Genomic DNA, 23,521 nt, shown 5'->3' with positions numbered 1-23,521 from the left:
AACATGGGAGCCCCTCTATATTTATGCATTTATGTTCTGGTCTACAACAGGCTAATTTTACAACTTTTTTCTATAAGAAACATTTGTTAACTTGGGGTGTAACGAGATCTTCATGACTTTGTGAGTTACTCTGAAAAACAAACATAGAGAATTATAAGAACTGTCATTAAACATAATTTTTGTTTTATAGGTTATTCAGCAATAGTTATGAACTCCCGTTTACGAGCTTTAGGTGGGAGGATAAATAACATACGAGCATCAGAGCTACCAAAAGAGAAAACCCGATCAGAAATAATCTGCAACGTCCACTTTTTGGATGGCTCAGTACAAAGCTTCAAAGTCAACGTAAGTTTGGAAAACTGCTTTCTTTTTAAATACATAGAAATTTGTTTGAAAGCTGCAGATGAAATAAGGGACCTTGAGGCATGGTATCTCCAAAAGATGTTGAAGATGTAGCTTTGCCATAACAAATTGCATAATTGCTGCGTATGAAGTGGTTTTAAAATGTGTTGTTGTAATTTACTTTTAAGCCAACCAAATTCAATGTCATAAAATCATGGCATTCAGATTGTATCTGGATAAAGGTCTCCTGTATTATATGGGAACCACAAAGAAACCCATCTGGTGATCATTAGCAACTATGCATAAATAATTAATATTTAAGGGGAACTCCTGGATTTGGATGTGTTCCTCCTTAAAAGGATAGGTATAAAGGACTCCTCCTGAAAGAAGGAAACCTTATAAATTTCTGTAGTGATGTCAGTGCATATGTTCAGAAATGCAAAGATGATATAAATAGTGAAGATATTCGCGCTTAGTAGGGCTGTTCTATTCAGTCTTTTGTACTTCAATGTAATCTCTTTATTTGGGTGTGGGGAGGGAAAGGAGATTAATGGAGATTTGTACTTTGTATTTTTAGTGTATTTTATTCTGCAAGTTTTATAACCTTTAGTACTGATTTAAAATATGAATTCATTTTTAAATGTAAACAAGGGAAATAGCTTCACTTCTCAATCAATTTTCATTAGAATTATTTGACCATGCAGAAAAACTGTGGTAAATTTAAGTAGAATTGTGTGCAAGATTTGTGTGTATTTCTTTATATGCATACCTACCTGATTTACCTTTTTTGAGAAGAAGCATTTTGCTGAGGAAACTGTATTGTTTAGATATCTTAAGTTACACGGTGCTTTCTAATAGGATGTTCAAAACTGCACCCAAAAGCTGTATTTTCCCAAGTCTTATTACAATTCTCTGCAGACTGATTTTATTTTTTAATTTTGTCTGTTGGATATTAATTGAAATACAAATTATCTGATAGGTTAAAAAGGTTATTATCACCATAGTATATACAGAATTAGTCTCATTTCAGTATGTATTTTGCATGCTATGTGTTCATATAAGTGTATAATGTTGGGGGGAGGAGTAGAAGGAGCGTAAGAAAGAGAAGGAGCAACATGTCAGTATGCAATGTCGACTGTTTATCTCCAGCATGCCCTAAAAATTGCCTTGTCTGTCAGTGAGCTGGAATAATTGACACCTGCCCTGCACAAGGATCTGTGTAAAATGAGGAATTCAAAAAGGTTTTAAATCCATGCATAGTAGTATATTTGTTCTTTGTAAATAGATGTTGACACAGCTTTACATGCAGTACTTGACCTGAAGTCCAGCATTATACAAGTGAAATTTACTTTCCATTTCCTCCTTTAGGCAGTGAGTGCAAAATGGGAACTATTCAGAAGGAACTGTGTAGACCTTCTGGTTCTAAAAGCAGCCTTCGGGTACCTAAAGAAAGCTGGAGAGGGACTTTGTACAAGGGCATGTTGTGATCCAACAAGGAGGGAATAGCTTCCAACAGTGAGAGGGTAGATTTAGAGGAGATATTGGGAATAAATTTTTTGCTGTGAGGGTGGTGAAGCACCGGAATGGGCTGCTTAAAGTTCCAACTGTCCCATCTTTGAAAGTGTTCAAGGCCAGTGTGGATGGGGCTTTGAGCAAACTTGGAGTAGTGGAAGGTGTTTCTGGCCATGGTAGGGGACTTGGAACCAGATGATCTCTAAGGTTCCTTCCAACCAAAACCATTCTATGATTTTTTGAAATTCTGAACCCAACTGATTTTTCTCCCTACCTTTGGTATATCCTTAGGCTAGCACTGCTGGTTACCTCCTTCATCCAGGAAATGTAAGGGCCTCCTTTACTGCAGCTGTGATGCTGAACTGCATAGGGGTGATGTAGGACTCATTATTGCTCTGTAGGAGCTTTCTGAAGAAAAGAAACCTGAAGATAGCAGCATAATTTCCTTTCTGAAAATTAATTAATTAATCACTTATCCTATATAATATTGGTATCCTGATCAGCTGTAAATAAAGACTTACAGTAATTTCACAACTATAAGGCACACCCCTTTGACTAAAATTTTGGCAAACCCGGAAGTGCGCCTTATGGTCCAGATGCGCCTTATATATGGACAAGGTTCGGAAATTTGCCAACCCGGAAGTGTGAGCCGCGGGGGGAGCTGGCAGGGCTGTGCAGCTGGGTGGAGGTGGGGCCGCAGCCAGCAACTGCGTGGGGGAAACCGGTGGGCAGATCCTCGCTGCAAAAAAAAAGTGCGCCTTATAGTCTGGTGCACCTTATAGTTGTGAAATTACTGTAATTGCAAGAATGCAGTACCGTTTTTCTCCTGGGCTTGTTGCTTTGGCAGAGTAGCAAAGTGATTGGCTGTTTTGTTCAATGTTTTTATTTAAAAGTGTTATACTACAGTTTTGGTGAATCTGAAATTTGGATTCATAGTATTGCAGAGATTTCATCAGTATAACCTGTGGTATGTGCTGATTTTAGGTCATCACTATCAAGAAAGTTCACATGAGAGTACAGACAGACACATTCCACTACGTTGCTTACAGTCCAAAGAGTATGTTAACTATGCAAGGCTGAAATGGCCTTTCTTGTTTCTCTGTGTTTCAGTACTTAGATGGAACATGTCCAAAGTCCAGGCAAAGAATAGAAGGTACATGGAAGTTGAAAGTTGGAAATGTTCTTTCAAAACCATATTTGAGACAAAGACTTGACTGCATTTAATGCTGCATGTTGCACTTGACTTTAATTATGTACAGGCTTTCTTGAAGCCTCCCAGTAAATTTTGGGTGTTTCAATTTTATGGTAAGCTTAACTCACTTCTGTCCCTAATGCCATCTCTGTTGTATTCTAATACTGTAATGCATAGGCTTTTCAGAAAATGTTAGCTGTCATTCTGATATGTACAGAATTTGATCATATACAACTTTGAGTGTGTTTACAGAATACTTGTTGTATTCTGTATAATACGTTTTGCAATAATGCAAATTTGTCTGGAACTTTTGATATAAACATGCAGGAATTTTCTGGTTTTGCTCTACTTTGATTCATTTACCACTTGGGAAGCACCTGTCCAGTAAACTGACTTTTGAGAAGGGATAAAATGGACAGCATCAGATCACTTCTGAATTGCATTGTATATCTGAGTAAATGTTTTTCTCTTTTTACCTGTGATTTTTCCTTTTAGGCTAGTTGACTTTTAGTAATAGTGTTTCCTTCTAGAAGTAAAATGATGAGGCTATAATAATACAAAAAGTTGCATGAATTGAAGCTTGAATTGTAAGGTATGTTTTCCCTTTCCTTCCACCTCAGTTAACTTTTTTCTTCCAAAAAAAAATGAGCACCTACTACTATGATCAGTATATTTAAAATAATGGTCAAAGATACAAGTCTTAGAGGTTCATTTTGATTGTGAGTGGGAGTTTTATAATTTTAAACTCATAGAAAAATGCAAGGATGTAAAATTTTTGTATGTCTATCAGCAAGTTTTCCTACTTGGTATTATTTGATAATACAAGATGGTTTGGTGCTACTCTGTGTCCCTGCATGTTGAAAGAACTGCTGTATGACGTTTCAGGCTGGCAACAAATATTTAGTTTTGTATTGAGACAGGGCAGTATACTGGAGTGGAAAGCAGTAAGACAGTGTGAAATTTGATGACGCCTTTGAGCACAGTGAGAAAGTGATCTGCCCTACAGCAGTCTTGTTAGTCTTAGCCCTTTGTAGGGCATGACTTCATAATAAATGCTGAAGGAAGGAATTAGTGGAGGGAAAATTTTTCTGATGTTAGAATGAAATGACTAACCTCATATATATGTTTGTTTTAAATCATTTTTGTGAGGCAGAGGAAATACAGTGGGTTAAAAGTTTGTCCTTGGATAAATACTTTGTATGACCTTTATATAGGAAAATACTGCACTAAAGTGCATGGAATCTAGAAATGTTATGGCATGAGCCAGGAGTTGGCTGAGGAGGTGGCTGTTGATCTTGGTGTAAAGGAGATATTAAATAGTGCAAGGACATTAAAGGGAGTTCATGACAGATTTCATTAATGTGTTGCTCTTGAAAGTTTTTCAAAAAATCAAAATTATTATGTTTGAGGCCTTATTAACAACAAAAAGATACAGGAATATGAGGTAACAGGTTATCTTGAATGAGGAGTAATTGCAGAGAGGGAAATCAGGGGTATAAACTAATAGCTTTTATGAGATGAGGTAATGTTTTTTTAAGCTCAATTTTCAGTTGCAAACAATAGAGAGCAGTGGCAGTTTGCAGGCTGAGCTGCTCATGTATTACTGTTCTGAAAAAGGTGAGTGCTTTCATGCACCAGGCAAGAATCTTCAGCCGGTGTCAAGGAAGTATTTACAGTGTTAGTTTTGGCATTGAGGCAGCCCTCCAGGGAATGTCACATTTGGATCCTGGCCTCTTGCAGACAAGAGAGGGAAGTTCCAGTCAGGCAGGCATAGAAAATAAAACCAGGATGCTCTGCAGAAGACTGGACCTTAGGAAAGAGCCTGTTCTGTTTGTTCTAGATGAACAAAATCTTCCACCCTTGAATAAGAGTATCAAGTGGGTAAATAAATTCCAGGAAGAGAAAAGGACAGAGATAGCAGAAGAGCAAATTAGCTGTGTGTAAAAGAAAGTGGTAGCAATGTGTTCAGGCTCATGCATCTTTTAGGACCAAAGGACGTAGGCTGTCTGGTTGCAAATGAGTGTTACAAGCAAAATTAGGAAAGATGACCTCAAACAGCACATGACAGGCAGTTAATATTGTGGCTGAAGTGAGACTGAATTTACAAAAGCTTAGGTGGTGCTTAACTGGGTGGATATCATTAGCAGAAATTGGGGGCAAAGCTTCTGCAGAGGACAGGGAGATATGCTTTACATTGCACTGTCTTCTGAAATTACCACTTTGTACCACTTACCTTGTAGCAGTTAACAACCTGAAGAACTTTACATACATATTTACCTCTTTAGTCCAAGGTTCTAACAATCTCACCTTAAGTTTATGCAGTTCTTAGGGTAGTGAATCTTGATCACTCCAGTATTTGACATTAAAATATAATGAAGAGCTTTTTTCTCTTCACAGTTGTTTAACTTACTAGAAATTGAATTTGACTAATTAAAATTCCCTCAATGTTGTAGGAACTTGTTGTGGCATGGGTAGAATGTAATAGGTGTTAATTATAACTGTTTTAAGTATTAATTTTTGGCCTATCCAACATAAGTTTTAATTGATTTGAAGACAGATTTAAATGAGGGTGAATAGCGTGTGGTTATGAGGTAGTTGATGCAAAGTGCTTAACAACTCAGAATAAGGATTGATAGATGTCATGAAGATGAAATAAATGGAAAGTTCTTTTCAGGTGGAAACATGTAAACTTCTTGAAAATGTTTCTTTTCAGTAAAAATTTTGAAATTCTTAAGTTATCTTGTGTCATTATAGCACTGCAGGCTAGTGAGGAAAATCCATAATTGTTAAAATTTCATTGTAGAAAAGCAAGAGTTTAATTAGGAGTGTCTTAAATATTTGCTCTAATGGTTGATAGGGTTAAGGAGAACTTGATTCGAATACCCAATGTAGCTGAGCAGCTGAGCTGATGTTGTTTTGCCATCCTCCTATGGCAATACTTGAACATGCCATGGCGATGAATTGTATTGGAAGGGATGTCGAAATTCAGAAGTGGTGATGTGACATGCTTAACCTGCATCACTTTACATCTCAGTCGCAAAACTGCTAATGCACAAAGTAAATTGAAGACTGTGCAGCATGAGCTGTGTGGTCATTTTTAGGTATATAGACTGAAAAATAATACAAGTGTTTCTTAAAGCAATACCAAATTTAAGGAAATAAATGCTTCCTTGAAAACAACAAAACCCCTTATAACTGAGAATTTTAGCAAGAAGCCTTGAACAATGTAGAATAACATTTTTTACTTAGATTAGATTTCTTGACTGGTGTTTGATCTAGGCACTGGGAAAAAAACTGTGCTTTTAGTACCAGAGGACAAGAACTGGAACCACATGAAAGTAGCGCTGGAATTTTTTTTTTCCTAGGAAATGTGGAGAGGCAGAAGGGAAGTAAATAGATGTGTAGGTGGACGAGACTAGTGCTGGCTGAACAGCTGGGTTTAGAGTTGGGAGGCCCATATGGGAACATTGCAAAGAGAGAACTGTGACTGCTGAGCAACAATGTTGTAGTGGGGAGCTTGCTTGTCTTTACAGGAAAACAATGAGAAGGCTTAGCAATTCTTATATGCTGGGGGAGAGGCAGGAATGCAGTTGTGAGGGGATGGGAAGAGAGGAGGAGAAGGCAGATGAATTGGGATGAAGGACTGGAAACATGGAAATTGAGAAAGGAATTAGGAGATAATGCTGTTGTGAAGAAAGGAGACCAAAAGGAATAAAGAGTGTTGAAATTCAAACTAAAAATTAGCAGAAAAATCCACCCTCTCTGGTCTTGTCTTGCCCCATTTGTAATGCAACCTGATATTCCTGAACACCTTCTTTCATCAACGTATCTGCCCCATCTCCTGTAATTACAGTAATTTCAGGACCATAAGGTGCACCGGACTATAAGGCGCACCCCCCAGGAGTCAGCAAAATTTGCAACTTTGTAGATCAGATAAGGCGCACTGGACTATAAGGCACACTTTTTTTTTACAGTGAGGATCCGCCCCCAGCTCCCCCTGCACGGTTGCTGGCCGAGGTCCCGCCTCAACCCGGCAGCCATGGGCCCCCGGGCCCGCCTGTACCCGGGAGGGCCGGGCTATGCCCACCGCTGCTCAGCCCCACCTCCCTGGGCTCGCCTGTACCCAACAGGAGGGGCGCTGTGGGCCCCCAGGCCTGCCTCCACCTGGCTGCTGTGGCACCCTGGCCCCACAGCCCCGCCTCCACCTGGCTGCCACGGCCCTGCCGGCTCCCCCCACGGCTCGCAGCTCACAATTCCGTGTTGGCAAATTTCCGAACTTCGTACATTTTATAAGGCGCACCGGACTATAAGGCGCACTTCTGGGTTTGGGACAAAATTTTAGTCAAAAGGGAGCGCCTTATAGTCGTGAAATTACTGTACTGCTTTTGGTCATAATATAACTTTAGGAGCTCATTTAGGTGCTGTCAGGAGTGTGTACCATGGGTGTGCAATTAGGCTTCTGAGTTGTGCAGGTGCTTGGAAGTGTTTTAACTTTCTGCTTATAAAAACCCAACCCTGTAGAAATGAATATGGTCAGTGGTATGTATGAGCTGTTGCCTATTATTTCAGAGGGTGGCATCTGCTCTTACCATAGGACCCTCTTGTGTACACTTATGGATAATTTCTCCTGGACAAATCCCAGTCTGTGTGGTGATGGCAATGTCACTGATGGTGCAGGACAAAGCTGCCTGACAGGTGCATGGTGCCATGGCTGTGTGTGACAAGGAATGCATGGTTGCATAGCCCTTACCTGTCACTGACAGTTCAGAGTTTCTGAGCTGGATTTTAGGCCTGTGCTAATTAAGAAAAAATGTAGGATTTGATCAGTGCTGTGGTTTGACTATGCCAACAGCCTGTTGGAAAGGTGGGGAGTGGGAATGTGGAGCTGGAGTAGAAGGAGGGCACAAGGTTGCTGATCTTAGTGACCACACAGCCTTTACAGGCCCATGTGGTCTCACAATTAATTTGAAATCTCAACTGTTTTCTCTGAAAGTTAAATAAGATGGGAGAGTGCTGGAGAGGAAAAGGTAGTCTCAACAATTCGGTGTTGCCTACATTGTTTTTTCCACATGTAACTTTACTCCAGAAAAGTGGGCAAAGCTTTCCACAGGAGGCCAACAGCCTGATATGGTAACCCTGAGCATTCAAGTCACCAATGAGCTGCTAGGAGTTCTGATCTAGCAGTAGAAAATCTTGGATAATATTCCATCCTCCAAAATAAGATAAGTCAAGTGGGTATCCTTTGGTTGAAACTTTGTTTTTCTTTTCCCATCTTTTAAATAGGAAGATAGCTTCTATGAGATAAGGGAAGACCGTGGAATATGTTGCTTTTAAAGCACTCAATCTCAACAGTGTTGTACCCAATTAAAAAAGAGTAAAAATCTGTCTTCTGAACAGGACTTAGTGGACTGTTCTATTATAAAAAAAGTTTAAGCAAAGAATTGAATTAGCTTATAAATGAACACTTACATACTGAGCAAGACTGGAGCCAGCCACAGTAATGTGGCTCGTACATTCAAGAAATTATTGTAAAAAAATCAAGACATTTTCTTAAGAAATCAGAACTTAATAAAACCAGAGCTGAATCTTAAAGAAATTTCTTCAAGAATAAAGTGCTTCTCTTTTGCAGTTCAAATAATTTTTCTCAGAGTTTTTGTTTTTATGGTTTGGGGGCTTTTGGGTTGGGGTTTTTTTTATGCGTGCAGATTATTTCTGCTTTTAAGAGAGACATTAGGAAAAATCTCAAACTAATTAAGAAACTTTGTTTTCTTCAATTTTCTCTTTTTCCAAGGAAAAAAGCAAACTGACCTACTTTTTTTTTTTTGTCAGTCTAGCAATTCTGTATATAAAAATCTACAGCTAAGATGCCATATAGCTCTGTACTCACCAAATACTGTCAATGGCAAAACAAACTGAACTTGGGGATAATAATTGAATTTACTACAAACAAAATCAAGGTGGGATGAGAAGTAATATAATTCTTAAAAACATCTTCCCACCACTCATCCCTCCTTCTCAGGCTGTACCTTCTCCCCTGCAGTGGCACAGGGAGACAGGGAATGGGGATTTTGGTCAGTTTGCCACAGGTTGTTTCTCCTGCTGTTCAGAGAGAGGAGTCCTTACCCTGCTCCAGTGTGGAGTCCCTCTCACAGGAGATAGTTCTCCACAAATTTCTTCACAAATTGCTGCAATATGGATCACTCTTCCCTGAGGTGCAGTCGTTCAGGGCCACAGGTTCTACCAGCAAACCTGCTTCAGTTTCGGTTTCTCTCTTCGTGGGTCTGCAGATCCCTGCTAGGAGCCTGTTCCACCACTGGCTTCTCATTGATTCACAACCTCCTTTCAAGCATCCACCTGCTCTGGCATGGGATCCTCCACAGGCTGCAAGTGCATCTCTGACTCTCTTGTGGGACTCCATGTGCTGCAGGGACAGAGCTGCTTCACCGTGGTCTGCAGGGGATTCGCAAGTCTGGTGCCTCCCTGGTACCAAAATCTAGCCACACGAACCCAATACAGCAAACCATCTGTTACTTATTGGTGTATTTAGGATTGCAGTCTTTCTGAGGGGGTTTTGCTTTTTTTTTTTTTCCTGTGTTCAGTGTTGGGTTTTTTTGGCAGAAGTTGATTAATCTGTTCTATGCAATGCCATGGCGTGGAGATTCTTTTTTGGTTTAGGGGGAAATTACACCAGCCTTAGACTTCTGATCTCTGCTGCCTGTTTGATACCATTGCACCAGTTCTGTGATTGCTGTCACAATTAGGGGACATCTAGGCAGAAAATGGGGTGGCTGAATGGCAGTTGAGTGTGTGGACACTAAGGGGGCAGGTGAGAGTGCAGGCTGAAGTATGGCATCTTACGGCTGGATCACAGGATCGCCCTCCTTTTTTTTTCCCATCCTACTATATACTTACTTTCCCTTCAGCTGATGTGGAAGCACGGTTTCCTTTGTGCTGCTTTGTGGTGACAGCAAGGGCCAGAGGAGCCCCACGTGTTTGCAAACCATCCCTGCAGGCTACCACTCCAGAGAAGGACATTGCTCCCACTGTGAGCAAGGGAGGGGTGACCTGCTTACAATTCATTTGTGGCACCCGCATCAAGGGCTGGAATACATGTCTGTTTGTGTTAGGAAATTTCATGTGCCTAAAGTATTTTGGAAAGAAACCAAAACCTTTATCAGAATAAAGTTCTTATTGCTGAAAAACTTGGAAATTATTAATTAGCAGCTATTTTTATTAATGAATTACATTATAAAAACCAAAACCAAATTAGTTTTAATTGTGTCTTGAAATGTAACAGCATTGCATGGTTTCACTTCTAAACTTTTCTGTTTTCAGAAACAAGACACTGGACAGATTTTGTTGGATATGACCTTTAACCAGCTGGGTGTGACAGAGAAGGAATATTTTGGTTTACAGCAAAATGAGACTTCAGTAGATTCACCTGTAAGTATAATAAATAATAAATGTGTGTGCATGTATATGTGTGTATAAATATATACACATGTATGTATACACACATATTCATGCACACACATGCACATAAAGAAACAAGATTTATTTGTAAATATTTTAATCCATCTAATAGTTTTTCATTTCACAGCGATGGCTTGAACCAAGCAAACCTATTAGAAAACAGTTAAAAGGTAAGACTTGTTTTTACTATCTTGATTGTAACTTTGTAGTTCTGTTTTCCATGCTCTTATGACTAGAACAAATGCATATTGTCCAGATGATAGATTTTTCTTCAAGAGTAAGTCTTGTGTCCACCAGCCTTTTCAGCAGATCCTTCTCCTTACGTCTACCTGAGTGGAAATAAGACCTGGTAGATCATTAACTTTGATGCTATAATAGCAGCTAAACCTGGTTTCTGAGCAGTGTTAGACATGCTTAGATGGCATGAAAGCAATAGTCATATTGTGGTGCCAGAATTGCTCCTGAGAGGGAAGCAAAGGAAGAGGGGTTTTGATTGAGGGAGGCATAGCCAGTTCCGTGTGTAGGTTCTGGCAATTTCTTGTCTCACATACAATAAGAAACCCCAAATTGCATTTTTATTAAAAAACAACTAACCAAAAAAACCAACACACTTCCAGATGCATTTGTTGTACTAGTATGTCTTGTTGTATACAACTTTGGGTAACACAGAATGCTTACCAGGAAGGACAGGCCAGCCAACATAACCCTGGCTGGAAAGCAGCTTAGGAGGTCTGAATGGTACTCTCCTAATTTGTGCTTGTGACACTTGAGCTATGTTTTTCAGCACTTTAATTTCTACCTTGTACTACAGATCATGCCTTTTTATTTCAATTCATACATAAAAGTAGTATAGTGGACTTTTGTAATTTAATGTATTTTTATGTGAGATAGAACTGAGCATTATCCCAGCTGAGACACCTTAAATATATTTAGTGTTTTTCTCTCTCCTAATACTTAGGAGGCAAAGGAAGGTCAATAATATTTTTATACATAATGGAATATGCAACAGTCATTTTTTAAATGAAAGCATTACTACATGTGAGAGTATTTTCTTCCCAAAGTTGGTGTTGGTCCATCAGGAGGGACTTCTCATAGTTTATTTTAGTTTCATTAAAAACTACGTGAGATTTTTATGTGGTTGTTAATATATTTTTTCTGTAAATGTAGAAATGAAAATATTAGGCTCTTTCAGTTTTAAACTAAAGATTTATTGGCTCTTCTAAAATATTGCAGGAGGCTTTCCCTGCACACTTCGTTTTCGCGTAAGGTTTTTTATACCTGATCCTAACACACTGCAGCAAGAACAAACCAGGTAACTTCTGTTTGATTTTTACTTCCATGAACTAAGAATGTGTATTGCCCATGTCTGCAGCTTGGCAAATTATGCTTTATTACATAGATAATTTTGTATAAGTCTTGAATGCATTTGGAATGGAGAACTTGATGACAACTTGATGAAAACTTGGAGATACAGCTGGAGTATAAGTTAGTACAAAGATGTAGGTGTTAAAACTATGTTTATTTGCATCTTAATTTTTTTAAAAATTTTTTTTTATTTATGTCTGCGTGCCCTAGGTCTATTGATCTTAGAAGTTTTGTATCAGCACTGAGTCAGTTTTGAACATATGTAGTAGATTTAATGCTGAGGGTGTGTGAGGGTGGGGTTTATTTTTTTTTGGGAAGAACCGATAACAGTTCTTGTTATCTAGTTTGCCCATTGCTTGTAACATGCAAAGATGTATAATGCTTCAGTTCACAGTAGACTTCTAAAGTTTTCTTATTTAATCTGTCTCTGAGTTTTTGGGGTGATGGGGTGCATTAATTATAAGCAATTTTCAATTAATTTGCCACAACATTTTAATTGGATACTTGTTTTGTTCAGTACCTGTAATTTGGAGTTTAGAGTTTGAAGGCACACATTAATCTGACCACTAATCTGGCTTTTCGGTAGCACTTCCATTGCTTATTAATTTCAGTGACTTGGGAATATAAATAGTACAACATGTGAAATTATATTTCTCCTAGAAAATTTAGCTTTTGATCTGTTTTGTTATTTGTTAATCATGCAGTTTTAAACTGTTCTCCATTTTAAAACTGAAATTATTCTAAGATCTCTTTAAGGTTCTTCACATGCCCACTCTTCAGTATCATTATAAGCTAACATTGTCAAACACACTAATAAGAAGGCTGAACTGCTCTTAGAGAATTGTTTAAGAGCTTTTTGTCAGCATATGCTGCTAGAGAAATGTCTCATCCTCCATTGAGTAGCTCTAAGATAGACTCTCCCTGTCAACCTTGACTGAGATTTGGGATGTTTTGCTTTTTAAAATTTTTTATTTTAACAGTTGCATTCAAAATGAGTATTCCAGAGAGAAAGAGTGCACTTCAGTAGTGGTTTGGTTATTGTGGTGTTAATTGTGACATTAGTACTGTGGCCCTGGAGTTGCAGTGGAGTCTGCCAAAGAACCTTAAAAATGTTGTGAGAGTAAGTGGGTGTATGATTGTGTATTTGTAAATGCCACTAATATTTGTTCATCTGTTTGTATAGCTTGCTGGGAAATCTAATGAAATAAAACTAATATATGTAGCTATTTAAATAATACAATTTAAAAATAAATGCATATTTGTTTCTTTTTTTAAAAAAAATCTTTTCTAGGCATTTATTCTTCCTGCAGTTGAAGACTGATATTGCAGAAGGAAGGTAATAAGAATAATCTTCAATTTCTCTACAATTCTTTAAAAATAAAATTAAAAAACCTTTTACCTGAGGGTATTGTTGCTGTAAAATTATCCCAGTTATTCCATAAATATGCCTTGTGGAACATTGCTTTAGAAGAAAATCCCATTCCTAGGATATGTTACAAATTTTCTTATAGCTTATTTCTTATTAAGAACAATTTAGAAGTCTGTTGTGAATGAGCTGTAGGAGGTGCTGTGTATCAACAGGCTCAACATCAGCCACAGAGATTTTTATTCAAGGCTTGGTGTGCCAGGCATGGGATTCCAAACCTGAAGACCCACTACCTAGTGCAGTAATCAGGAGTAGCAACAGGCAGTTCATGCTATCGTTTCTCGTGATTTCAGGGTATATTACCTATATGGTGGGCATATACCCAATGGCTTATTTGTCTGTGATTTCTGTGTGTTTGTGCATTTTAAAACAAAGGATAAAGGAAAACAAGGTTTAAGTTTTTACTGCCAAATGTCAGTTGCCTACAGTGTTTGCTTTTTTTGTTTTATTGAGTCAGTTTTGGTCATAAGATCAGAGCTGTCTTTGTGCTGGGCATTTTGGGTAATTTTAGTGTTTGTGTCTAGTTTTAAGTACACCAGAACGCAGCTATAAAAAGTAATGTCCAGAGCCCCATAAAAATTTCTTGTTCTTTTTCTTTCCTGAATAAGCATCCAGTAAGAATTTGAACATGCTCTTTTCTGATTAGTTACTTCCATTCACTTAAGGAGCTGTTTAATATCCAATTGTACTGTGCTTTCACAATCAAACTTAGTAAGAAAAAATTAGATAGATACTCTTTGAAGATAAATTTGTCTGAGACAGTTTCAATATGACACACATACAGCCTATGCTTAACTAAAATTGTTTCCTCTCCATGCCAGGTTGTCATGCCCTATGGAATATGCTATTCCCCTGGCATCATATGCAGTACAATGTAAGTAATAACCAACCATTTTTTTGCTAATAAATTAATTTGACCAACTACTTTCTCGGGTGTTTGGCGGTGAAAAGTCGGGAGAGTTTTCTTTCCTTATCTATTTGTGCAGAATATTCAGTATGCAGGTGCAGGTTATTAAACCAGCCTTCAGAGACAATCTAAATAGAAAAAGAAGACTTTTTAGATTGTCAAAAAAAAAGTTGATATGAGAATAATGTTGCTATTTATGTGCGCTTCTGACTACTGACAAAAAAGTCAGGTTTGTGTTCCCAGTAGAAACAAAACTGTGAAACTTACTGTTCTTTACAATAGCTATGGGAAAGCATTCCAAGGGAGTAAGTGGTCATCTAGAAAACAGATAAGAGGAAGGTAAACTCATGATTAAGAAACTACTGTGTTCTTACACAATGGAATTTGGTTTGTCAGTTATGTAAAACTGGCCCTTTGCAATACGTTTAAGGTGACTCTACATATAAGAACTTGCATCCTTCTAATCTGCCTTCAACTGGCAAAAAAAATTCAACTGATGATACTAGAAGGGCATCTTATGTAGGAAAGCCAGATTGGAGTCTGACAATGCCTCACAAGCATCCTCAACTGTCTATCAGGATAGAGAAAAACAGCTGGAGTCAGACCTTTATCATTAAACAAATAAAGAAAAAAAAAAGGTTGAGGGTTTAGTGGATAGTGGAGTTTGGATATTTGTTAAAATAATCAGGGGAAAGTAAAGAATTGGCTAAATGGCTGAATTCAGCTGAATTTAGTTTCTTTTATGGAAAGGCTAGCAAGGCCCACAGAAACAATTGAGGTAATTTTTGTTTGAAATAAGAACCAAGATAAAATGAAGTGTGGTTTTCAAAGAAGAATGTGATAAACTTTTAGTATCTATTGAAACCCTAAGAGTCTATGAAACATTTGCTTTTATGTTTAAGCATGTCATATGTTGCACTCTTTTATAAAGTGATATTGTAATAAGATTCAAGCTTCAGTAAGAACAGTTGGAATTTTCCATAGTATGTGGCAGTCCCAGTTTTGGAGCCGAATGAAATGCATCCTGCTCTGGTGTTTCTGAGACCCAGTAAGGGCACTTGAAGGCTGAAACACTTGGCACCATTAAGATTGCTAAATGAACTATTGGTGATCCGGTTGTGCTAAAGCTCAAAAAGGAAGAATGCAAAGGTTTTATCAGGAAGTGAAATTAATCATGTCATATCTAGTATCCCAAATTCCGAAGTTCTTCCTGTTTCCCCTTCAGTTTTATGACTGTTCCCTTTCAAGTGCTTAGGGTAGGATACCTACTAATGCAGTTATCTTTACTAAAGGAGAATGATAGAAGGGCAGTGAAGATTTTCAGAGGATGCTTGAGTGTGTTTCAATCATTCTTTCATGGTGGATTCTGGATTTCCCATTGAGCTATTTGCCTGTTTTTTCTAACTGCTGATAGTGCTGCTTTTACCAGATGGTGGGGATTTTTTTTAATTTTCAATTTTTTAATTTTAAAAAAACCAAAGCACAAAAAACCCCAAACCCCAAAGTAACCTTTTTTTTTCTGATTTCCTGATTTCCTTTCTGTTGCTGTTTGTATGATACTGATATTTATTCTCTGCATTGGTAAGGAATTAAATGTTTAATTGAAAAACATATTCCCTTAAGGTTTCTTTTTTTTGCTTTTACCTGAAGATGATGATGGCATAGGAAAGACATTTTTGAAATCAAGAGTTTCGCAAGGGTTTCTGTCTCCTTACTGAGTCATATTTGCTGCAATTCCCATCAGTTGAAATTGTTTTAAGTAGTTTTCTATTAGTGTTTTAATTTCTAATCATATATAGTGAAGAGAGCTGAAGTTCTTGGTATGAGATAGCTGCTTATGAGAAATCCACTGTCTGAGGTTGCCATGAATCAGTTCTACCCAAGTTATTTACTGCCACTTCTTGGCAGCTTTCAGGCTGCTCTCTCCTTCTGTAGCTTCTGTTTTATGCAGAAGGGGAAATCCTTGTTGTCTGACAACCTTGTGGGTTGTTTATTTAAAAGGTGTAGCAGTTGTTGCTGATGGGAGGGCTGAAGCAGATCTCCTTCACCGTGTATGAAGTCTGGCATTTGATATTTCCGCTCCTGCTTCTTAACTAAAGTTTTTTCATGTGTGGGTTGTATGGTTGGCCTTCAGAGGCTTTGGCTGGGGACGGTTTTTGGTGATATCTGCTGTGCTGCTGAGATGCTGCTTCTCTGTAGTGCCCTTTGCGCAGTTATTTGATCTGAAATAAAACTGTGACGTGTCCCTCTGCCCTGCTGCAGCACACCCTGCATTGCCTGGTGGGGCTAACTTACAGGGGAATGCAAGTGGGTGTGAATGCTGTGTCTGACTAACGTGTGACTGAACCTGATTACAAACATAGTTCAGACACCTCAAGAATAAGTTGTTAGTGTATTATATGGAATGTGCTTTGTGACAAAACAGTCAGTGGATTTTGAAAATTTTTTTAATAAGAACTTGTTAAGGTGTATGTCAAATAATTTCATCATTTTGAAGTTGGAAGGATACACTCATACTGAAAAATCTTAATGATAAATCATGTGTTTTTGCTAGTGTAAAATGGGAATGTTGTACCGTCTATGAAACCAAATAAGGAAACCTATACAGTACAAATATTCCTTTTTTTTAATTTCAGATGTCACAAAGCTGATGTAGCACCAATTGTTTTCTATCACTTCATGTAGCAAATTACCATTTCCAGACCATTGTTTAAATGTCCAGCTACTGGTATGTGAGAAACCCCATAGGTTTTGTGAGACTATGCTCTTACGTTAATAAATCCATTGCTGACTTGGGAGTTGAATCTGAAGCACAGCAATAAAGCCAGCAAAGATGTTATGAATGCTTCTAAGCTTGTTTTTTCCTGAGCATCAGTTGCTCTTTTTTCCTGCAGTACTGCTACTCTCAGCCCTGCTTTGAGAGCCAGGAATCATCTCTAGCACACTGCTGTCTGTCTTCGGGACTTTGTTCAGAAAGGGGTTCACTGGTTGCTAGGGATTCAAATGGACTTTAACCTCTTCTAAAGAAAGGAAAACTGGTAATGATGAGGAGTCAAGGAAAGCTGAATTTAGTGTGAAAGTCTCTCAGGAGCTGGGAATAAGAGAGTTAGAATTTTAGGAATGTCAGAAGATTGATATCCCAGAGGTAGAGGTGGTCTGTAGGCTTAGAGAAACAGCAACAGCAGCTCCTCAATGAGGCCTGACTCTTCTAACTTACTTTAATTTTTGCCTCACTTTATAGAAATTAGGTTGACCCCTCAGACTTAATAGTTTATGGAGACCTCGCTCTTTTCTTGGTTAGCATTTGGGGATTTTCCTGTGTGTGCTGTCCACCCATGCTTTCTTAAAATGAAATAATACTCAGAAGGACATCTCCTGTAAGCTGAGAGATTTGCTTACAGATCATCCAGGTTTTGCTTCTTTCTAGTGCATCTTTAACCCTTGTACCTTAGAATCAAAATCAGACTGGATTAATAGAGAGAACTTAGAGCTGAATTTCCAGTGTTTGAATTTACTTACTTAGATGTGTTGGGTAGTCTGAGGATTGTGTGCATGTGACGTCTGTTCTTCTGAAGCCTGCATCAGTGCTGTTCAGTCAGAGGTACCTTTTGTCATATCGTACAGTACCTGTCATCAGCCGTGACAGTGTTATCTGTGTGATGGTGATGAAACTCCCAATACAAGAATCAGCTTGGAGAGATTAATTGAAATATATTCCCATTTCCTTCCATATGGTTCACTGAATTTGAGATTGCAACTCCTGAGCTTACTAGCATCTCTGTACAATGGATCTTCTAAGAGTGTCCTGATTGTTTATACACAGCAAATCTTCAGCTCTTTGGGCTGGTTTTCCTCAATTATATTTTACAGTTGTGTTAGGTGATACAGAGACCACTTCGGGAGATCATTGATTCAAATATTGTTTTTGTTGATGGTCTTCCATTAAGCCAGAAATAATTTTTTGAATGGCAGTGCTTCAAAACAAGGTACAATCTCCAGGGTGGAGAAACCCAGATTGAGATAGTGGCCAGTGCTGTAGCTGAAGGAGCTGACCTTCTACGGTGCCTCTTAGACTTGATACTATTTTTCTGTATTTTAAGTTGGATGAGCCTATTAAATATTTTTGTGTAACATAACTAAAAAGAGGGAAAGAAGACTCCCCAGACCAAGGCCAAGGTCCGTGTAATACAATATTGCACTCATGATAACAGCCTTGAGTTGCACTGGGGAAGGTTTAGGTTCTGAATTAGAAAAAATTCCTTCACCAGAAGGGTTGTCCGGCTTTGGAAGAGGCTGTCCAGGGAAGTGGTGAAGCCATCATCCCAGGAGGTATTTAAAAAATGTGTGGATGTGGCACAGAGAGATTTGTTTTAGTGGTGGGCTTGACAGTGCTGGGTTTAGGGTTGGACTCAGGGATCTTAGAGGTCTTGTCCAACCTAAATGACTTTGTGATTTTTCAAATGAGTAGTGGTGAATGATGAGAAACCACATATAAGGTAGAGTATCAGATGCATTAGTTTAGCAAAGCCTCACAATGTTTTAGGAATACTGGTAACTATTCCTTTAAGTCTTTTGTCCCAATGCTTCTTCAAAATGAATACTGTGTGCTTTGGATTATAATTTACTTTTCTCTATAGTTTTTTTTTTAATTGTCTCTGTATGGTTTCTGAATTACATGTATTTGAGATGCAGAAACAGCAACTCAATATAATTTATAGTTTTTAATTTGTTTCTTCCTTTTCTTTGTGACTATTTTTTTGTGTCATTGTTTAACTGTGTCTGGGTTTTGAGCTGCTGATTTTTATTTTTCAGTTCTTTTAATAAAAGGCATTACAATGACTGGCTCACTTTTCATTCTGGAGTGGTAAATAACTTGGAGACTACCATTGTACACGCATAGTTTTCTTTTTTTTTTCCCCCTCTACAAATGTTCCTTTGTTTTTATTAATGCCTAATTTCTCATTCTGTCTTACCACAAAACGACCAGCTGTTGTAAGTGGTCATAAGCAGCTATTTACGGTCATGCCTAGGCTGAACATTTTGTAAGGGCTCTTGAGTGTGAAGCCTTATTTCTTTTTACAAAACAAATTAGTTTTAACTAACACGATAGTTAGTTCTACTTGTCCTGTAGGGACATCACAATTACTTAGGGACTGAGTGGGCTAGTGTTCATGTTCGCATCATTATTTGGATACAGGTTCCACTTGTTGAAACACCTTTCCTTCTCTCAACATTCACTTCTGAGGATTTTTAGTCATTTAAGGAATTTCTTGTGAAAACCATCATTAACATGGTGTCATTTTACTTATTCCAATGTACCTTTTTAGTTTGTCTTTAATAAGTGTCTCCATTTTTATGTTGGTTCTTTGAAACTGAATTCTGCTGTAGCAGATTGTTCTCTGATTCCAGAAACATTTTAATACTTGAATAATTTGTAGTTACTGTTGAGAAACAGTTTATGCTGTTCATATGTTTATGAAGTTCATCTTTCTTCTGTTCTCTTCTTGTACCAAGAAGCAATCACTTAAAATTTCTAAACTGATTAAACTGTGTAGATGAAAAATCTTTTTGTGCCTCAGTGTTCTTATGAAGATAAATTAATCATTGGCCTTTAACACTACATTTCACCCTCATCTCCAGAATGTGTCATTATTGCTGTCCTTATTTGGAGGCCAGTCATGTGATCCTAACTGTGTTTTACTCCTGGACTGCAGTACTGGAGTTTTATACCTGAGGATTTTTACAATTTATATACAAGACTCTTCCTGTGATTTGTTTATTCTGTTCCTCTGCAAATTTGATCTTTATATATAGTTAACCTTTTTTTTTCAAACATGCAACTCAATTCACTTTTATGCTTTATTTATGTGACCTAAAATATTAAAATTGCAAGAAGTTAGCTTTTGTAGGCATTCCTTTGGGTCAGTTTTTGCATTTGATCTATAACTGGTTTCTCATCATGGTTGGCCAAGGAGTCATTCATACATTTGCTTTCTTTTATCTGAAGTTATTTAAAATGCTTATGAGCAGAAATAGGTTCTGGTGCTATTACTTCGTATGCAATTAAAAAAAAAATTATTATTGTTTACAAGCAAAGTCTGTAGAATTAGAGAACAATATCATCTTGTGCACCTTGAAGGATATCTGAACAAACTACTTTTGAAAAAAGTGTGAAGAATATATATGAAGGCTTGTTTAGGCTTCAATGAGGCATAGACAGATCCTGTGCTCTGTAAACATATATGGTTTCAAGACTTGTGTTTCAAGCACTTATAAGCCCTTATTTATTTGAAGTTTGCAGAACTAGTGTTTTGGCATGTCAACATGGCTATTTGGCTAGTGAACTCTTATTTTACAAGAAATTAAAAAATAAATATCCTCTTTTTACTGAATATGGCCCTCTAAATGAATGGTCCATCACATTTCTTTCTTTAAAGCTTTTCATATTAGATATAAAACTCTAAAATACAATATTCTGATATTCAAATATCAGGGGTTTGTTTTTTTCACTCATCCTTAGTTCCACTTTCTCTTACTTTCTGCTATATTGTTTGTGAGTTATAATAAATTAAAGAGCAACATTGGTCTAGAATGGAGAAAGGTTAAAATATTATTTTTATACTCTGTCTTCATTGAGTTAGTATCTACAGACTCATGATCAGAGCAGGAATTATGTCAGGAGAAACTCAGATTAGAAATAGGTCTTTTATACTTTGTGCCCTTCTGCTCTCTTCTGGAGAAATCCAGTAAAGAGATAGACGCATCATGGGTTATTCTTGCCGACGTCTCAATATGTCCTAACCTTTTTCCCCTACTCAGATAATTAAATCTTACACGAGATCATTAGTCTTGCAAGATGTTTCTCTTCTACTGTAACAGCTGGCTAGGGAGTTGGAGAAGCTAAATTGCTCCCCTTGTTGGCATGGCCTCAGGTAGCTAGTAGCAAGAAGGGAAAAAAACAGAGTAGCCTATTTTAAAGATAAGAGAGAAGACTCTACCTCATAATGTATGAAGGAGTAACAGTTGTCCCCTTTAGAGAAGGTAAAATTATAGTAAAAATATCTTTTCCTATTCCAAACAAAATTGAAGTAGAAAACTACATTTTCTTATTCCTGGAAATCTGGCCTTTTCCCATTGGCAAGGTTGGAATTCAAACTGACTGCAACAAACCTTAAAGATGTAGATTTTTTCATAGAAAAGATGGGTTGTGTTAATCCAGCAAGGGAAAGGATCCTCAATCAACTATCTGCTGTAATTGTGAAATTGTGGGTTTTATTTCATACTGTTATTAGCATACTACTTAGTTCTAGAAGTTTAAGATTTTCGCTTTTATTGTTGTGCCTTTAGACTTAGCACTGCCAGGCTTGTACTTTTGTCAATATATGGATATTCCTGAAAATCATTTCAGTTTCTAATGATACTTACGCATCTTCTGTCTTGGTTGGTTTGGGGATTTTTGTTTTGGTTTGTTTTTTCTTGTTCTTTTTTTTTTTTTTTTTTTTTGTTCTTCTTCAGATAAATTTTATAGTAATGTTCAAATATGTGTTTTGGCTGTCATGGTAAATATTTAGTCCTTTGCTTACCATTTGCTAATTAATTTAAAGTTTGACTACCTTTAAAAAGAAAGAGCTAAGTATGCCAGACTGTCTGCATTCAAAGTAAATTAGTTGCTTTTTATCATTCCATTTTTCATTTAAATATCTCTCTCGATGCAGACAATTGGGTGGGCAACTATATTAGCTTTTGACAACATTTCCCTGGGAATTGTCTTGTATCATTGTAGTTCCATTTTCTGGGATATTTAAATCATGCAGTTTGAATATATATTAAATGGCAAATATTAGTTATCCTCTGCATTACAGATCCTACATAATTACTATGTGTAAGTTTTTTCTGGTGTGCCTCTCATGCCCTTCAACTTGAATCACTTTAATATGCCTTTTGTACTTAAAAAAAAAAAATCCTGGAAAACAGCATTATTACTGGTATATCCTAAACGTGTACTCTTGAACTTTGATATAGCTGAGGAACTTTAAATGCTGAATTGTTTGCAGTCTATCAATTACCTTATTGTGTTAATTTGCAAACCATGCCAATAATTTCTGGGAAACTTTAAGGCTTTATAATCACTGTTCCATACTCCTTATGAAAAAGAGTCAGAACAATACAGGTTATAGTTATTTACTTTTTGTTGCAGTTTGGTTATGTTCTGTGTCAATCAGCAGTTATTTCACATGTTCTGTTAGGTAATTCACAGCTGAATTTCTAGGATAGTGCCGGAGTTGGTAGTAGAGTGATTTCTACCTGAATTTGTGAAGTGTGGATGCTTTCTAAGTGACAGACCTTGTTGAAGACTTCTAATATGTTCTAGTCAAATAAACGTGTCAAATTGATTTCATTTTTCATCTCTTACTAAGGCAATTTGGTGTTCTCTGATGTTGCAGTACTGCATGTCTGTGTCGGCAAGGCACATGACGTCTGTCTGGTGCTATTACAGGTTGTGATGCTAAAGTCAGGCTACATAACCAAATAAATAAAGTACTGAGTCATTCAGTGCCTGAGATTATAGTTATGGTTAGTGTATTTTGAAAAGAAATCTTACCTCGCTGAGGTCATACAGTTCCCTATGTTCAACACTTCTTGTCTGTTGGGAAATTATTGGTAATTTCTGCATTTTCCCATATGTGTATGTGTTTTAATGAGAAGGAATTTCTTCTAAACAAAAATCCAATTAACTATGAAAACTTCCTATATGTGTTTCTTGTTTCTTAACAGCACTACTTGGAGACTATAATGCTTCAGTGCATTGTTCAGGATATCTGTCAAATTACAACTTTATACCGGAGCAGAACAAAGATTTTCTTACCCAAGTAGAAATACAACATGAGCAAAACAGGTAATGTGAGCTTTTAGTTCTCTCTCACCTCTTGAGTTTTAAGGAAAAAAAAGATGTCAAAAGGAAGACTCAAGTTCATTACAATAGCCAGTTGTGTTTCATATAGCTTCTGTTAAATTAAATACTTGGGTTTACATTGACGTACTAGATTAATTATATTCAGAGTATGATGCTAATGTTTTGAAACATTTAAATAAATTTCTAGTTATAACCTCCAGTAGATTAGTTAACCTTAAACATTATTAAAGGTAACAATCTGGAGCACTATACTAGATGTTTCAGGGGGTTTGCTACATGAAGGACATTTGATCATTTTTGAAATTCTATAGATTTTTTTTTTCTATATATGTGTAAAGAAACTTCAAGAAATGCCATAACCATAAAATACTTCAATTAACTTTGTGCTTT

General features: G+C 37.2%; 1 protein-coding gene across 4 annotated transcripts in view; it reads left to right on the top strand.

Annotated features, from left to right (window-relative positions):
* Positions 1-23,521, top strand: part of PTPN3 (protein tyrosine phosphatase non-receptor type 3) — a 183,100-nt gene that overhangs the window by 90,221 nt on the left and 69,358 nt on the right. For 2 of the 4 annotated variants that reach the window (XM_033064834.2, XM_042779417.1), the window contains 7 exons: positions 191-345; positions 10,382-10,489; positions 10,632-10,689; positions 11,753-11,831; positions 13,176-13,220; positions 14,132-14,184; positions 22,993-23,113. In XM_033064834.2, coding sequence (XP_032920725.1) covers positions 208-345; positions 10,382-10,489; positions 10,632-10,689; positions 11,753-11,831; positions 13,176-13,220; positions 14,132-14,184; positions 22,993-23,113 — 602 coding nt within the window. In that variant the 5' untranslated portion in view covers positions 191-207. Of the gene's footprint in view, positions 1-190; positions 346-10,381; positions 10,490-10,631; positions 10,690-11,752; positions 11,832-13,175; positions 13,221-14,131; positions 14,185-22,992; positions 23,114-23,521 lie in introns of those variants that run through there. The other 2 variants (XM_033064824.2, XM_033064844.2) reach the window with 2 other exon arrangements.

This window comes from Catharus ustulatus, chromosome 1 (assembly GCF_009819885.2).
Source record: "Catharus ustulatus isolate bCatUst1 chromosome 1, bCatUst1.pri.v2, whole genome shotgun sequence".
Lineage (NCBI taxonomy): Eukaryota > Metazoa > Chordata > Aves > Passeriformes > Turdidae > Catharus > Catharus ustulatus.
Note: the sequence above shows the minus strand (reverse complement) of the source record. Positions and strands in the feature narration are given on the sequence as shown.